The sequence below is a fragment of the Symphalangus syndactylus genome, chromosome 14 (genome assembly GCF_028878055.3).
Source record: "Symphalangus syndactylus isolate Jambi chromosome 14, NHGRI_mSymSyn1-v2.1_pri, whole genome shotgun sequence".
NCBI classification, from domain to species: Eukaryota; Metazoa; Chordata; class Mammalia; order Primates; family Hylobatidae; genus Symphalangus; species Symphalangus syndactylus.
The window spans coordinates 107163143-107178811 of record NC_072436.2 but is presented as its reverse complement, the minus strand read 5'-3'; the positions used below and the strand labels follow the sequence as shown (position 1 = coordinate 107178811).

The following is a 15669-nucleotide window of genomic DNA, read 5'->3' as shown; positions in this document are numbered from 1 at the left end:
ACATGAAAATATCAAGTTCTCTCAAAAGCATCTTAAACACTTTTTGAAGCCTTAGCTCAGTGTTTTGATTCTGTTTAGAGAGAACTTAAGGTTTGAGACAGTCTTCTGTTTAAAACCTGGTCATAGGCCAGGCGTGGTGGCACACAGCTGTAATCCCAACATTTTGGGAGGCCGAGGCAGGCAGATCATTTGAGGCCAGGACTTCAAAATGAGCCTAACCAACATGATGAAACCCATCTCTACTAAAAAATACAAAAATCAGTGGGGCAGGGTGGCACATGCCTGTAATTCCAGCTATTCGGTAGCTGAGTCATGAGAAAATTGCTTGAACCTGGGAAGCAGAGGTTGCAGTGAGCCGAGATCGTGCCTGTGCACTCCAGCCTGGGAGACGCACAGCCTGGGAGACGCTCCAGCCTGTGAGACACTGTCACAAAAAAATTAAGAAATAAATAAAACCTTGGCCAGTACAGTGGCTCATGCCTGTAATCCTAACACTCTGGGAAGCCCAGGAGGGCAGATAACTTGAGGCCAGGAATTTGAAACCAGCCTAGGCAACATAGTGAAACCCTGTCTCTACTAAAAATACAAAAATTAGCCGGGTGTATTGACACATGCCTGTAATCCCAGCTACTTTGGGAGGCTGAGGCAGGAGAATCACTTGAACCCAGAAAGCAGAGGTTGCAGTGAGCCGAGATTGCGCCACTGCACTCCAGTCTGGATGACAGAGTAAGACTCTGTCTCAAAAAAGAAAAAGAACAATAAAAATAATATAAAAAATATTAACATCTGAATCCAAGGAACTTGCTATTAGCTCTAAACATTTTTTCTAACAGTCAATACCGTTATAATAACATAATGTAATAAATTACATATTAATAGATGTTATAATAAATGTAGCAAGCACAGTCCTACACCACATACTGACATTTCAGTCAACTACAGACTGCATCTATAATGGTGGTCCCATAAGATTAATATTGCGTTTTTCCTGTACCTTTTCTATGTTTAGATACACAGATACCATTGCATTACAGTAGCCTCAGTATTCAGTACAGTAACATGCTGTACAAGTCTGTAGTTTAGGAGCCATTTACTATGTCATGGATAGGCTAGGTGGGTCGTCGGCTACACCATCGAGGTTTGTGTAAGTACTCTGTGATGTTCCCCTAATGATGCATTTCTCAGAATGTATCCTTGTCATTAAGCTAAGCATGACTGTAGTTCATCACTTATGTAATGTATACTAATTAAGTAATTACAGTACATACCTTTACATATATAATATGGTCCTTCATAATTTGTTTTTGTTGGTCTTGGACGTATTTTTTTCCATGATTTATCTTCAACATTCTTTATCCTACCGATTAAAATATCTTTCTTACACTTATGATCTATATTAGCATGGTAAGTGAAATCCATTAACTTAGGGCCTGAAAAAGATGTAAAGAGGATTGTTCATATGCACAAAAAATATCATTTCATTTTACAGGTAAATTTACAAGCAGACATGAACAGATGAACATCAATTATTAAATTCCCACAGAAACCCCACTTCCATAACCCTAAAATGTAAGTAGGCTACTAAGGTAGATTTTTGCCTTTTATAATATATCAGACAACACAACGTTCTATTCAACTCCACTCCTGCAAAAAAAAGATACCCTTACTTAACTTCAGGGATAATCTGGAGAGGAATTTTGATGGCTTATAAAGAACACTGTTAAACTAAGAAAAAAAATGAAGTGGACTCCAGATCAGAATAAACTGTGTTTATGTCACTTGATTTAAGGGTAAAGATATGAAACAAGCTAACAGAAAGTATTTAATTTTCATATACATTGTATTGTATACTGGTCTTATAATGCTGTTTTCTAGTTCTTGCTCTGTTTGAAAATAACTTCTTAAGCATATACTGAGAACATAAGGAGTTTCATTAAAATTTCAATAAGCTTCCAAAAATAGGCACATATTCTATTCTACATGATTCTATAAATAAAATTACATCAAATAAGAGCAGAGACATATCCTGTTATACTCCAAAGGCACTAAATAGGTAACTGCTACTTGTTTAGGAAGAATTCAAAATAGGGATTGAAGAACCATAATAACTGATGTTGTTAACACATATTTACAAATTCCTAAGAACTTTCAAGGTTATGAGCAAGTAGTTTAATACTCTCTGCGTGTTTGTTTGGTCCTGACCTGATTTTACGAAACATATCTGGCAAGCTTGTCTCAATTCATGGGTTCCTTCGAGGGGATGTCTTGGAGTCACTGATGAAGATGGTTTGGTAACTGCACTTCCAAAAAAGTTTCCAAAGTCATTTCTAGGCTGACTTGAAATTCCCAGGAAATTCTCTGAAGCAAACAAACTACCTGGTCCATTCATCTGCAAGAAAAATAAGGAGAAAAAAAAAAACAGCCAACAAATATTGCATTATCACTGAAGAAAGGAACTAAATTCATCTGAAAAATAAGATAATCTTCATAAACTGAGGTCAGTACTACTCCATCCTTAATGTTCTTCTATCTTAAAAACTGTCTACATTTTTCTCTCTTTTGGTTTCTAGTCACCCCCCCACTTTTTTGATACTCCATATTATAAGTAATAAGTTCTACTGCAAAGTACACACGCTTTACATGCCCTGATCTTATATTTCCTTGATTTGTTTATGCTGTGCTAAAGCCTCGTACACTGTCTGCAATACCGACTAATTTGCTATGACAGATCAAGTCGTAAACACAGAGCCGTTATTACTAGATGTTCCAGAAGTCTTACTTTAACACAATTTCCTGCAGCACACACAAAATTTAAGGGAGACTGTCATGTTCATTCAAATAACTCAGTTACTTAAGTAACTATTTTCAATTCAAGCGACGTATTTACAAAAGAGGAAGTGGCACTTACAAGTAAAAGGGAAGAATTACTGTTGTTAAGCGGTGTTCCCTCTCTAGAAGTTGAGGTGGACAGATCTAAAATAATAAAAAAACTTCAACAGACCTTTTCATTCTGATCATGTAATAAGAACATCAGGGCTTAGTAGCTTACTGGCTATGGCTTCCCACACTATTCTCCCGTCCCAGTTTCTAGAAATTTTCTTGCTCAAGGTTGACACCCAAAGAGGGCTCTAGAGTCTTTGCTTTCCTCTAGAAACCAAGGGCATAGTCAAACAAATTTAAATAAAAACCTATTTTCAGAAAAATAAGCTAAGGTAGGGCCCACCAACTACAACTACTAAAAACACCAAGAAAATTCTTTATATTCAAAAATGGGAAAGGAGCCTTTCCTTTTGAAAATATGGGGCCGGGTGCGGTGGCTCACACCTGGCAATCCCAGCACTTTAGGAGGCCGAAGTGGGCAGATCACTTGAGGTAAGGAGTTTGAGACCAGCCTGGCCAACATGGTGAAACCCCATCTCTACTGAAAATACAAAAAAATTTGTCAGGTGTGACGGCAGGTGCCTGTAATCCCAGCTACTCGGGAGGCTGAGGCAGGAGAATTGCTTGAACCCAAGAGGCAGAGGTTGCAGTGAGCCAAGATTTCGCCACTGCACTCTACACTCCAGCCTGGGCAACAGAGTGAGACTCTGTCTCAAAAAAAAAAAAAAAAAAAAAAAAAAAAATCAGTAAAGTTTTCAATTACTATTTTTTTTTTTTTTTTTTTTGAGACAGGGTCTCATTCTGTCACCCATGCTGGAGTGCAGGGGCGCGATCTTGGCTCACTGCAGCCTCAACCTCCTGGGCTCAAGGAATCCTCCTACCTCCACCTCCCGAGTAACAGGGATCACGGGCACCATACCCAGCTAATTTTTATATTTAAAATTAAAATATTAAAATAATTTAATTTAAAATTAAAATATGGGGCACCATACCCACCATACCCAGCTGGTACCATACCCAGCTAATTTTTATACTTTTTTGTAGAGAAAGGGTTTCACCATGTTGCCCAGGCTGGTCTCAAACTCCTGAGCTCAAGTGATCCTCCTGCCTCGGCCTCCCAAAGTGCTGGGATTACAGGCGTGAGCCGCCGCGCCCGGCCTACTTTCTTTTTCTTAGTCTAGCACTCAATTATTTTCTCTCTGCCCTTCTGTCTCCCATATATTTTAATTTCTTTAAGTCAATCTTTAAGTCAATTACGTAAGATTTTTGCCCTTTTAGCCATGTAACAATGCCTTCAAAAAAATATTTTTCTAGTGATTGTTTGAAGTTTGTATGTTAAACCTAGGATGACAGAAACAGGAGTCAGACCCCAAACTCAGCAATCTCCTGTAAAGTTAAAGCAGCAGCCACGGTTTGCTGAGCTCCACAGATGAAACCTAAAATGGACACATCTGATTGCTATCATTCTAAATACTGATCTTAAATTAGTGTTTGCCTAGATCAGAATTTAATAGCATAGCCTGTCTCTAAGACCCTTTAAGATGAGATACACCTTTATGGAGAATACACTGTCATTTCACCCCCAAAACAATAAACTCTCAGCTTAACAAACTATCCTACAGAAACACCAGTGCCACACACATTTCCCCTCTCATGCCTTTGCTCCTGGGTCTCCAGAATGGCACAGCTAAGTCAAGATAAATTCAAAACTGAAGGCTTAGTCTTTATATTTTTAGCTACAATGAAAATAATTCATGTGTCTACTACCTAGAGTCAGTTAAATAATTACCAAACATTTTCATTTTGAGAAAATTAACTGCAATTGTTTACAATTTAGATTTGGTTCTTACCTCGTTTGGATTCACTCATTGAAAATGAATTTAAAGAAGAACAAAAATCTTCTAAGGATGAAGTCAAAGGTGGATAAAATTCTGAGAAGGAGGGTGGAGGAGCATACCTCGCACCAATGGGTAAGGTTCCTAACAGAGATGCCGAAAAGGGCATGCTAGGAGAGACACTGGCTGTCTGAAGGGGTCCTCTGACTAAAGCCGACGGCTGCAGAAGAGAAAAAGATGTGATTAAAATTCATGAAGCTGTCATGGGTTTGGCTGAACTACTTTCAACACAAGCAAATAAAAGCATTATTACACTGGGAGATCATGTTACATAACAAAGTTTAGGCCAGGCACGCTGGCCTGTAATCCTAACACTTTGGGAGGCTGAGGCAGGTGGATTGCCTGAGCTCAGGATTTCAAGACCAGCCTGGGCAACACGGTGAAACCCCATCTCTACTAAAATACAAAAAATTAGCTGTGCGTGGCGGCATGCGCCTATAGTCCCAGCTACTCGGGAGGCTGAAGCAGGAGAATTGCTTGAACCCAGGAGGCAGAGCTTGCAGTGAGCCAAGATCGTGCAATTGCACTACAGCCTGGGCGACAGAGCAAGACTCCATCTCAAAAAAAAACAAAGTTTAAATCAGAATCAAGATTTGTTTGGAATAATTTTAGCTACAGAACTTCTTTTCGAGAATAATTTTTAAAAACAATTGAGGTGGGATTCTTTTTTTTTTTTTTTTTTTGAGACGGAGTCTCACTCTGTCACCCGGGCTGGAGTACAGTGGCACAACCTCGGTTCACTGCAACCTCTGCCTTCTGAGTTCAAATGATTCTCCTGCCTCAGCCTCCTGCGTAGCTGGGATTACAGGCATGCGCAACCACGCCTGGCTAGTTTTTGTATTTTTAGTAGAGACGGAGTGTTGCCATGTTGGCCAGGCTGGTCTCAAACTCCTGACCTCAAGTGATCCAACCGCCTAGAACTCCCGAAGTGCTGGGATTACAGGCGTGAGCCACTGCACCCGGCCAGATGTCTAACATTTTAATCCAAATGTTACATTCATGTTTCATCTGCAAAACTTCCTTATGTTTCCCTACCTTTACCTGACTATAGGGCTCGTAAGAATTTGCATCATATGAAGCTGGGCACGGAGGCTCACACCTGTAATCCTAGCACTTTGGGAGGCCAAGGTGGGTGGATCACAAGATCAGGCGTTCAAGACCAACCTGGCCAAGATGGTGAAACCCTGTCTGTACTAAAAATACACAAAAAATTAGCCTGGCATGGTAGTGGGTGCCTGTAATCTCAGCTACTCGGGAGGTTGAGGCAGATAATTGCTTGAACCTGGGAGGTGGAGGCTTCAGTGAGCCAAGATCGCACCTCTGCACATCAGCCTGGGCGACACAGTGAGACTCCCTCTCAAAAAAAAAGAATTTGCATCATTAAAGAGGAATTGTGGCATATATGTGGTGCAGCAGGAGGATAGGTTATCCAGAGACGGGAGCTGGAGAAGCCCATGAAGATTGAGACAACCTCTCTGGAGGTGTGAACTTACAAGTGGACAAGAACATACAACTCTAACTTCCCCAGGTCCCATCAAAGCTGCAGCTCACTGAAAGCTTCCATGCACCTTACGTTATGGTATCCTATGCTATCTATTTGGTTCTTAAAACAGCTCTCTCAGATACATCCTACTGTGATCACCATCATACAGATGAGGAAAGTGATGTACTACAGTGAAGTAACTTGCCCAGTATCACAGAGCTGGAAAGAATCAAACCCAGCTCTGTCAGCCTTTTGCACACTGACACCATCTATTACACCACCCCTGGAAACCAGCTCGGAATTTCTCCCTCTCATCACCATCATCCTACCACTGCTGCTACTGATTTATTTTACTTTATGGGAGGGGTCTGAAAAGTCTTTTTTTTTTTTTTTTTGAGACAGAGTCTTGCTCTGTCACCCACGGTGGAGTGCAGTGGCATGATCTTGGTTCACTGCAATCTCCACCGCCCGGGCTCAAGTGATTCTCTTGCCGCAGCCACCCGAGTACCTGCGATTACAGATGTGCACCACCATGCCCAGCTAATTTTTGTAATTTTTGGTAGAGGCAGGGTTTTCCCATGTTGGCCAGGCTGGTCTCGAACTCCTGGTGATCTGCCCGCCTCAGCCTCCCAAAGTGCTGTGATTACAGGCGTGCATCACTGCACCCAGCAGAAAAGGCTTTCTATACAGGGATGGACACTAAGTATTTTAGGCTCTGTAGGCCACACAGTCCCTGTTGCAAGGACTCAACTATGCTGTTGCAGTGCAAAAGCAGCCACAGACAGCACATAAAATGAATAATCACTGATGTGTTCCAGTAAAATTTTACTTATGGACCCTGAAATTGGAATGTCGTATAATTTTATTGATTGACTGATTGAGACAGGGTCTCGCTGTGTTGCCCAGGCTAGAGTGCATGGCACAATCAGTGTTCACTGCAGCCTCAACCTCCTGGGCGCAAGTGATCCTCTCCCCTCAGCCTTCCAAGCAGTGGGACCACAGGCACGCACCACCAAGCCAGGCTGTTTTTAATTTTTCGTAGAGATGTGCCCTTGCTATGGTTACCCAGGCTAGTTTCATATAATCTCCGTATGTCACAAAATACTATTCTCTTTTTGTTCTTCTCTCAACCATTTAAGAATTGTAAAAAATATTCTTAGTTTGCAAGCCATACGAAAACAGGTAATAGGCCAGATTTAGCCTCTGGGCTATAGATGGCTGAACCCCGCTTTAAAGTATGTGGTTGCTAGAGGATTATCTTTAAGAATAAGAAGTCCTGAGGCTGGACGCAGTGGCTCACACCTGTAATCCCAGCACTTTGGGAGGCCAAGGCAGGTGGATCACGAGGTCAAGGAGATCGAGACCATTCTGCCTAATGCAGTAAAACCCCATCTCTACTAAAAATACAAAAAAATTAGCCAGGCATGGTGGCGGGCGCCTGTAGTCCCAGCTACTCAGAGCCGAGATTGCGCCACTGCACTCCAGCCTGGGCAACAGAGTGAGACTCTGTCTGAAAATAAATAAATAAATAAAAAGAATAAGAAGTCCTTAATCTATATAATTCATTTTTTCTTAAATATCAAATGCCTATTTTTTATCAGAATGTTATATTTGCCCTTTCCATAATATGAGATCCCAATATGAATTGGAAAAGAAATTGGCTAATTACTAGATAGCATTGTTTTTTTTTTATTTCAAAATGATCAAATTAACCAGTTTCAGTAGAGAAGAACAAAAGTAACTTTCAAGGTTAAAAAAAAAATTCAAATTCAGCCTATACGCAATACTGAAAAAGTCTATCAAGTTATATTACAATTTAAAAAAAGTTAACCCTGTCTTCAGAAGAAACTTGAGTAACACTGAAACTTACCATAACAGTTTCATTAGTTTCAGGTGCAGAATCAAGGAGGTCGTCTAGTTCATCTCCAAGGACCATATCCCCATCATCTAGAAAAGCTTCTGGCATAGTGAAGGGCATCTTTCCTCCATTTGCCAGCACTGCAGATGGCAGAGCACTCTCTTCCACTTGCAGTGGCAAAATAGAAGTTAAGGGCATAACAGGAACTGAGGCCAGCTCACTTCCAACTTCATGAGAAAAACTGGGTGCAGGTAAAGACACAACAGGAACTGCTTCTTGCCTTGGAGTTAATAAATCTGTAACACAGATAGAAATGTACTCAGTCACTTTCATTGTACTTACATAATAATAGCATTAATCCCCAATAATAGAGATATGAAGATAAAAATACGAAGGCAATTATAAAAATAATAAAATTGACAGTATAGTAAAGCAATTCCAAACAGATACAGTCACTTGTGAAAACTTATCCTTCTTTCACAAAATGCCTGTACCTTTTTTTGGGCACAGCTATCACACAGCAGCAAGGCCACAGGGGGTGTCAGTGATTGCTTACTAACATCCAACACTTTTCAGTCACTCACTGGCACATCCAAAGGTACAAAGGCACCGTTGGAAATCATTCTCACTTTAATATCAATACAGTAATATGAATATAACCACACAGCGATATTTTTTGACAACAATACATCATGTACAAAGACATCAGGTACAAAGCTGGCACTATTCAAATTGTTAAGATGATATGTGAAAACATACCTGGCTCAATATCTTCCACAGAATGGTTCAAAGCCTAGAAATTAAATCAAACAATGGGTCATAATATTTTCAGGACTCTAAGCCATAAAACAATCAGTAAAACTCACCCTAGGCCAGGCACAGCGGCTCACGCCTGTAATCCCAGCACCTGGGGAGGCCAAGACAGGCAGATCACGAGGTCAGGAGTTTGAGACCAGCCTGGCCAACATGGTGAAACCCTGTCTCTACTAAAAATACAAAAATTAGCCAGGCATGGCAGCAGGCATCTATAATCCCAGCTACTCAGGAGGCTGACGCAAGAGAACTGCTTGAACCCGGGAGGTGGAGGCTGCAGTGAGCTGAGATACCGCCACTGCATTCCAGCCTAGGTAACAGAGCAAGACTCCGTCTTGGAAAAAAAAAAAAAGAAAAAAGCTCACCCTAAGAGAGCAATGCAGGTTTCCACAGAAATTCAACTCCCAATTAAGATCCAAGAAATGAATGGAACACGCAAACCTGTATACACGTGGTGTTAGGTGAGGTGCTGGTCTAGCAGTGCTGCCACTTATTTCTTGTGGACCAGCATTTCTCAAAGCCTATTCAGTAGAATAATGGACTAATTTGGTCACCATTCATTGCCCGACTTACAATAGCCATTAGCATCCTATTAGCCCCAAGAAAATTTTAATTTTAAAATTAAAAAAAAAAAAAACAACACAAAAACCTTTGTTAATTTTATCACAAATGACTCCCAAAACTAGTATTTGGCCCTGAACCACTCTTATTGCACTGAAACCTAACATCTATTAACATCCTATAAAATGCCCCACTGGAGCATTCAGGAAATGCTGGTTACAGCTAAAATGTATTACTTGAGTTGTAGATGTTCTTTTGTAATGTGACTGGAAGTGGCCAGAAGAGGTGGCTCACGCCTGTAATCCCAGCATTTGGTGGGAGGCCAAGGCAGGAGGAACACTTGAGCTCAGGAGTTTGAGGCCAGCCTAGGCAACATGGTGAAACCCCATCACTACAAAAAATTCAAAAATTTGCCAGGCACGGTGGTGTGTGCCTGTGGTCCCAGCTACTCAGGAGGCTGAGGTGGGAGGATCACTTGAGCCCAGGAGGTGCAGGCTGCAGCGAGCCAAGATCAGGACACTGCACTCCAGCCTGGGCAACAGAACAAGACTCTGTCTCAAAAAAAATAAATAAAGTGACAGGAAGCTATGGCCAATTATGTGTTTGAGGAATTAAAAATGTTCCAAAAATAAACACACACTAAAAATACTAAAAGCAGCATTGCTCCCATCCTTCCCTTTAAAAAAAAATTATAATTTTGACAGAAAAAATAACTTTACCTTGGTAGCCCCATCCCCAGGAACTGATTTTAATGAGAGCTGAAATAAAATAAAGACACTAATTTAAAAACACAACTGACTCCAAGTTATAAAACAAAATGAAAACACCTTATGGAGAGAACTCCAGCTTACCTCAGCTCTGACATATGCTTTTCTTATTTTAAATCCCAATTTCTGAGCTAGTTCTTGAGTTAGTTTTATTACATGCTCATCCTGAAAAAAATAAGTATATATAATTAACAAAGGGTTATATTTACTAACGGTGAAGAACAGACAAAACAGTGAAGTTTCCCATCAAGACACCAGCTTCGTTAGCAATTATACCCAACTGAAGCAGGTTGATGGGTGCCTGGAAAATTTAACTCTTTAAATGCCATTTATTATGATGTAAATGGTTATGATGTAAACAAATAAAACTATAAATTCCGTACCTGAGGCACTGCTAAGGAGCACTTTGCTACAGCATCGTAAGCCTTTTTGTATCTTCCTAAATCACTTAAAGCCTTAGATTTGCGATACAGAGCTTTGCAGTTACTGGCATTTAAACTGAGGACTATATTGCAGTCCTCCAAAACTTTATCATGGAAACCCTGGTGTGTAAGACCAAAGAATAAAGTCAGCAATCAAACAATTCATTTCTTGCACTGAGGCCTTCCTGTAATAAAAACAAATTAATACCCCATCCTATTACCCTCCCTCTAAACTCCAAGTTAGCATTATTACTTTTATTTTTTAAATTATTTTATGAAATTTCAAATACACAAAAGTAGAAAAAATATCATGAATACCCATGTACTCACCATCCAGTTCAGACAAATGCTAATATTTGGCCAGAAAGTCCCCAGATCTTCAAGAAATAAAGCTTTCCAGACCTAACTGACGTCCCCAGGTGTCCCTCTCCTATTCTCTCCTCTGTAGTTACCCTTTTCTGGAGCACATTAAGATGTCAAACAGAAACGTAACTCCAAACAGCTAACTGATATGGAATATATTACCCAAAACAAAACAAATAAACAATGAATACTCTTTAACAAAGAGCTAGGTGACAACACGGATATTTTTCTTAAATTCATGGTTATATTTTACTGAGTATCCACAGTGAAAATTAAAAGCACTTCAGGCTGGGCATGGTGGCTCACGGTTGTAGTCCCAGCACTTTGGGAGGCCGAGGTGGGTGGATCACCTGAGGTCAGGAGTTCAAGACCAGCCTGGCCAACATGGTAAAACCCCATCTCTACTAAAAATACAAAAATTAGCCAGGTGTGGTGGCGGGTGCCTGTAATCCCAGCTACTCGGGAGGCTGAAGCAGGAAAATCACTTGAACCCGCGAGATGGAGGATACAGTAAGCCAAGATTGTGCCACTGCATTCCAGCCTGGGCAACAGAGTGAGACTCCATCTCAAAAATTTAAAAAAGGTGGCCAGGCGTGATGGCTCATGCCTGTAATCCCAGCACTTTGGGAAGCTGAGGCGGGCGGATAACCTGAGGTCAGGAGTTCGAGACCAGCCTGACCAACATGGAGACCGTCCCGGTCTCTACTAAAAATACAAAATTAGCCAGGTGTGGTGGTGCATGCCTGTAATCTCAGCTACTCGGGAGGCTGAGGCAGGAGAATCACTTGAACCCGGGAGGTGGAGGTTACAGTGAGCCGAGATCATGCCATTGCACTCCAGCCTGGGCAACAAGAATGAAACACTTGCCTCAAAAAAAAAAAAGTTTTAAAAGGAAAAAAAAAAAGAAAAAAAAAGCACTTCAAAAGCTTTTTAAGCTTAAAAATGTGAAAAGCTAGTGTGAATTCCTTTGAAGACTAATTACTATTTCATGATTAAAAAAAACACTCGTAAGAGTGTTTTTTACAAAGAGTGTTTTACAAGATTAACTGAATCTTGACTAAGATGTTAACTGTGAACATGGATACCTGAAAGACACACTGACCTGTGAAGACCTGTATCTTCCCAAGATGACTTTTTTATAAGCAGACACACCTTTAAAAGCTGTACTCAAATGGGAATCGTCAAGGACCAGTAACTAAGAAACAAATTATTTCTTAAATCCCTAACCTTTTGTCCAAAGCTAATTTTTATTATTTTATTTTATTTTATTTTTTGAGACGGAGTCTTGCTCTGTCACCCAGGCTGGAGTGCAGTGGCACAATCTCGACTCACTGCAACCTCCGCCTCCTGGGTTCAAGCAATTCTCCTGCCTCAGCCTCCGGGCAGCTGGGACTACAGGCACGTGCCACCATGCCCAGTTAATTTTTTTATTTTTAGTAGAGACGGGGTTTCACCATATTGGCAAGGCTGGTCTCAAACTCCTGACCTCATGATCCACCCACCTTGGCCTCCCAAAGTGCTGGGATTACAGGCATGAGCCACCGCACCCAACCAATCCAAAGCTAATTTTTAGAAGCCTCACGCCACTCCAAAAGCAGGTAATATGACTTTCTTAAAAACTTAAGAAATTGACTTTTTATTAATATACTAAGTCATTGAAAAAATTCTTTTCACTCTAAAAACATCATTTAAAAAATTACAACTCACCATATTAGAATAGCAGGCAATACGATTTATATATAGTTTTTCAATTATTTCTTTGGGGATTAAAATTTCTTCAGATTTTGCATAATCAGCTATATTCAAAGCTTCCGTGTACTGGCTTATCGAGCTGTTCCAATCACGTTCCCGATAAACGTCATTTCCTTCATTAAAAAGATTTCTCACGAGAGCACGCAAATATACCTAAAAAAAAAGAAAGTTACCACTTGAAGCCTTTTATCAAACAAGATACAGTATAAGTAAATTTTAATTTTTATACCTAAAACTTCACAGGAAACAATGTGACAGAACAGCAGCACTGCTCTAAGAAATTGTGAGATGCAGCCCAAGTCACTGCTATCTCAGCTAGGGATTGAATCTTGCTTGCTTTTTCAAGGGGAAATTCAATTTCTCACTATTAAGAAAAATGCAGCAAAAGAACCTTATAAATATTTGTTCACATCTCCAATTCTGTGCCCACTAGAGAAACCAAGTGGAAGCCCCAAGTCAAAGAGAATGAATAGTTTAAGGCTTTTGAGCAGTATTTCCAAAATGCCTTCCAAAAAGGCCATGATGAAAAATGTTTCTAGTGGTTTACTTTATAGCACCCATACACATTGGGTAGTGTGTGTGCATGTGTACACGTGCCCGGGTACACGTGCACATATATGTAAAATCTACCAATTTCTAGGTGGAAAATGGTATCGTTTTCTGTTTTTTTTTGTTTCTTTTTTTTTTAATGGTATCCTCTTTGTATTTGCATGTCTTTACCAGTGAAGTTGAACAATTCCACATTTTTATGGTCCCCTTTTATTTCTTTTTCTGTAAATTGCTCAGGTCATTTACTGATTTGGGGGGAGGGGGATGTTAAACTTTTTTCTTATCAAGTAAGTATATACATTCTTTTAGCATGTATGAAAGTTTGTCATTTTCCTTCATTATTTCTATCATGCTTTAATTTAGTTTTTTTTTTTTTTTTTGAGACAGAGTCTCATTCTGGCACCCAGGCTGGAGTACAGTGGCACCATCTCGGCTCACTGTGACTTCACTTCCTGGGTTCAAGTGATTCTCGTGTCTTAGCCTCCCGAGTAGCTGGGATTACAGGCACTTACCACCACGGTCGGCTAATTTTTGTATTTTTAGTAGAGACAGGGTTTCGCCATGTTGCCCAGGCTGGTCTCAAACTCCTGGTCTCAAGTGATCTGCCCTCTTCAGCCTCCGAAAATGCTGGGATTACAGGTGTGAACCACCACACCTGGCCATACTTTAGTATTTTAAAAGCCCTTTTTCATCACAAGATCAGAAAAATATTCAACTTGTTTTGTCCCATTTTATGAATTCCTGTCTAAGCTGATAAAATTATTTTAAGACTGGACAGATCAACTATTAACAATCAATGTAACTCGTGACATGCCACTTAACATCTTTAGACCCCAGTTCCACATGTGCAAAATGAAACAACTGTTACAGTTTATTTCTGGCTCTAATACTTTTTTATTCTAAATCTGTTTGTAGAGAGCTAAGGAACAAGAGAGAAGAAAAGGAGAGGAGGGAGAGAGGCAGCAAGAAAGTGACATTTAGAAGCCTCAAAACCCTCAGAGGAAAAATAACACAGGTGAGCCAATAGCTAGTAGAGACAAGAGTCTGCAGTCAAAGTCCCAATGAACTGGGCTTTCTCCCTGTTCCTAAACAGCAGATCACTAGTTCTTCCCTCTTGGTATCCAGTCCCCCTTTGCTGCTGTCAGAACATCTCCTAACAGAAAAAGATGTTCCACACACTCTTTCTCAATAAATTCTGTCCCACTTATTTTTAATGACAGGAGAAGTAATTTTCAAGGGGCTCAAAAGATAAATTAATTCTAAACCACACTAATAGAGGAAAGAAAATACAGGACAACTGTGCAAGTATGCAAAAAAAAAAAAAAAAAAAGAAAAGAAAAAAAAAAAGTCCTATATAGAAGGGGTTGGCAAACTTTTTCTGCAAATGCCCAGACAGTACATGTTTTAGGCTCCATGGGCCATACGGTCTCTGTCAAAACTACCATATGTTGCAAAAGCAGCCACGGATAATAAATACATAAACAAATGAGTGTGGCTGTGTTCCAATAAAGCTTTATTTGCAAAAATGAAAATAAAAAAGAAAGGACAGCAGGCCAGATTGGGCCCACAAGGCCATCATTTGCCAACCCCTGCAACAAATTACAGTTCACAAGCCACTTGCAGAGCTTTCAAGCAGACCTTCCCGGAGTCATTACCGCATATTGCTCCTGTGTTCCTGGATATGACAGTGGTGACCTAAGAAGAAGAAACAAATTAACTGTAATTATCAAGCTCCTTATCGGGACTTGTTCAGCCAGAAGTCATCTTAAATCTGTGGTTCCATTAGCTTGCCACTGATTCAAGGCATATTTCAAAGACTTCCTCCTCCTTTACTACCATTATTCACAGATGACTACAGTTACGGAAAAAAAAATACGTATATACATATACGTGTGTGTGTGTGTGTGTATATATATATATATATATATATATATATATATATATATATATATATACACATACTATTCCTTAGTATTTTTTAAGTACAACACTACTTTCAAACCTACTTCTATTTTTTAAAAACCCTAATTCTTCAACTGCCAAAAAAGAGGTTAAAAATAGTACAGAGCCACTAACAATATTTGATCCAATTTACTGCAGTATAGAGAGAATGTCTCCTTCCCAGGAAGGAACAAAGAGGCCCTTCTGCCCGGACACGTCCATCCAAACCACAGCTGTCTCATCATTGACATGCTTCAAGAAGTCCAATTAAACACTGAGCTTCTGAACAGACACGTCTGATCACAGAAGTCCTCTGTGCCGCCAGATGTTCATTTTCAGTCACTTTCCACTCAGCAGCACTGTTCGTAGAACAAATTCAAATTCC

General features: G+C 40.1%; 1 protein-coding gene across 9 annotated transcripts in view; it reads right to left on the bottom strand.

The window, feature by feature from the left end:
• ZC3H7A (zinc finger CCCH-type containing 7A) overlaps positions 1-15669 on the bottom strand; it is a 46082-nt gene that overhangs the window by 15146 nt on the left and 15267 nt on the right. For all 9 annotated transcript variants that reach the window (XM_055242751.2, XM_063618190.1, XM_063618194.1 and 6 more), the window contains 11 exons: positions 14999-15038; positions 12750-12947; positions 10641-10799; positions 10342-10422; positions 10210-10248; positions 8876-8909; positions 8129-8412; positions 4731-4935; positions 2909-2973; positions 2203-2389; positions 1269-1430 (listed from right to left, as the gene is read on the bottom strand). In XM_055242751.2, the coding sequence (XP_055098726.1) occupies positions 1269-1430; positions 2203-2389; positions 2909-2973; positions 4731-4935; positions 8129-8412; positions 8876-8909; positions 10210-10248; positions 10342-10422; positions 10641-10799; positions 12750-12947; positions 14999-15038 (1454 nt within the window). The remainder of the gene's footprint in view (positions 1-1268; positions 1431-2202; positions 2390-2908; positions 2974-4730; positions 4936-8128; positions 8413-8875; positions 8910-10209; positions 10249-10341; positions 10423-10640; positions 10800-12749; positions 12948-14998; positions 15039-15669) is intronic.